The 2,317-nt window shown below is 42.1% G+C and overlaps 1 protein-coding gene across 1 annotated transcript in view; it reads right to left on the reverse strand.

Annotated features, from left to right (window-relative positions):
* The window catches only part of calcrl2 (calcitonin receptor-like 2), a gene marked incomplete in the record, with an annotated part of 43,487 nt that overhangs the window by 6,414 nt on the left and 34,756 nt on the right, over window positions 1-2,317 (reverse strand). The window contains 1 exon segment of the mRNA XM_014015362.1: window positions 1,052-1,112. Within this exon segment, the coding sequence (XP_013870816.1) occupies window positions 1,052-1,112 (61 nt within the window).

The raw sequence follows: 2,317 nt of genomic DNA on the forward strand, positions 1-2,317 counted from the left end.
AATACTAATACTAATACTAATGATAACAGATTGAATTTGTATTTAGTTTGCCTGAAACTATCAGACTGAAGAAGTCTCTTGGAAGAGAGATGAAACGTTTCATTAAAGAAGAACCCGTCCAGAGGACCTATACATTTTTTTCCTTTTGTATTTAGTTTACATTTTATTAATCTCTCTCCATCTTCTTCCACTTATCCATAGTTGGGTCGCAGAGGCAACAGGTCCAGCAGAGAAACCCAGACATCCCTCTCCCCAGCGACACTTTCCARCAAGTCCTGGCTTTTCCCTAGGGCCTCCTAACAGTGGGACGTGCCTGGAACACCTCTAAAGGGAGGCGTCCAGGAGGCATCCTAATCAGATGCCCGAACCACTTGACTCCTTTCAATGTGGAGGAGAAGCAGCTCTACTCCGAACTCCCCCAAGAGGACGGAGCTCCTCACCCTGTCTCCAAGGCTGAGCCCGGCCACCCTACGAAGGAAGCTCATTTCGACTGCTTGTATCTGGGATCTCATTTTTCGGTCATCATCCACGCCTCATGACCACAGGTGAGGGTTGGAACGAAGACAGACCGGTAAATCAAGAGCTTTGCCTTTCGACTCAGCTCTTTCTTCACCATGACCGACCGAAGCAACGCCCTCATTACCGAGGATGAGGCCCCGATCTGTTGATTCATTTCCCGCTCCATCCTACCATCACTCAAGAACAAGACACCCAGATACTTAAACTCCTCTACTTGAGGCAGAGACTCTCCTCCAACTCGGAGAGGGCATTCCACCCATTATGAATCTCAAACAATAAAAAAATCAAGAACCATAAGCAACACAATTAAGAATTTGTTTTTAATCATTAAAAATCTTTTAAAAAAAGGACGGTCTTCAATCATTTTCCTAAAACTTCTTCTTGAATCTTTTTAAATCCACTAAAGCCACAAAACAAAGATGAAAGGAAAAAGAGGTCCAGAGCATAGAATCAACTGACAGCCGATCAATAACAATAATTGAGTAATCAACCTAACAGATCAGAGGAGCATCAGTAAACACACAGTTCTTACTTATCGTTGTAGAAGAGTCCACGAGCGACTGCGTATGTGACGGCAGGAACGATGGGGAAACCTTTAAAGAGACAGAAGACAGTCTATATCAGAAAGACCTGAAATACCTGTGAAAACTTCTGCAGAGCATAAACACAAGAGAACAGCAAGAGCACACACCAGAGTAAAAACAGGAAGTCTTTCAGAATAATGACACATCAAGGGTCATAAATAAGCTCGGTGTTTATTTTACATGATCAGATGTTTGTTTTAGCTACTTATAATTTAAGCTATAAATTACTAATTGTTGWATAGATTAACATAAACAACTACAACCCAACTTATAGGTGAGTTTTAGTGAATTAGAGGGAACATTCACCTATAGGAAGTTATGTACAGGAAAACTTAATTTACAGCTATAAAAAAACAAACAAGAGCCTCTTTGAGACATTAAAAGATTTTGTTATTTTTATCCATAAAAGCTAGTCGAATGTGGCTTCACAGAAAACACAATTTAGAGCTTTCTTCTGAAAATCCCACTTATGAAAGGACATGTAGATTCAGTTGTCMAGGTTGCATCTTCGTGCTGAATTATGTTGACAAATTGTTGCTGTCGGAACAAAATCAGACTAAAATACAGATAGTCACATACTGTAAATGTAGGTCAATTAAAACATTTAGATGTGATAATTAACAGAAATTAATTACTAACTTGCCCTTTGTCACCGATTCTGTTCATAACTTTTATGGACAGAATTTCTAGGTGCAGCCGAGGTGTTGAGGGGATCGGTTTTGGTGACCTTAGGATCACATCTCTGCTTTTGGTGGATGATGTGGTCCTGTTGGCCTCATCAGATCCTGATCTCCAGCTCTCACTGGAGCAGTTCACAGCCAAGTGTGAAACAGCCGAGATGAGGATTAGTGCCTCCAAATCTGAGACCATGGTCTTGAGCCGGAAAAGGGTACGCTGTCTTCTTTGGGTCGGGGAGGAGGTCCTGCCCAAAGTGGAAGAGTTTAAGTATCTCGGGGTCTTGTTCACGAATGAGGGAAGAATGGAGCGGGAGATCAACAGGCGGATTGATGCTGCGTCTGCAGTGATGTGGGCGCTGTACCGGTCTGTTGTGGTGAAGCAGGAGCTGAGCCAGAAGGCGAAGCTCTCGGTTTACCGGGGTCGACGTTCCTACCCTCATCTACAGTGGTTTGCAAAAGTATTCATACCCCTTGAACTTTTCCATATTTTGTCACATTACAACCACAAACATAAATATATTTCACTGGAATTTAATG

Source organism: Austrofundulus limnaeus, unplaced genomic scaffold, assembly GCF_001266775.1.
Source record: "Austrofundulus limnaeus strain Quisiro unplaced genomic scaffold, Austrofundulus_limnaeus-1.0 Scaffold128, whole genome shotgun sequence".
Classification (NCBI taxonomy): Eukaryota; Metazoa; Chordata; class Actinopteri; order Cyprinodontiformes; family Rivulidae; genus Austrofundulus; species Austrofundulus limnaeus.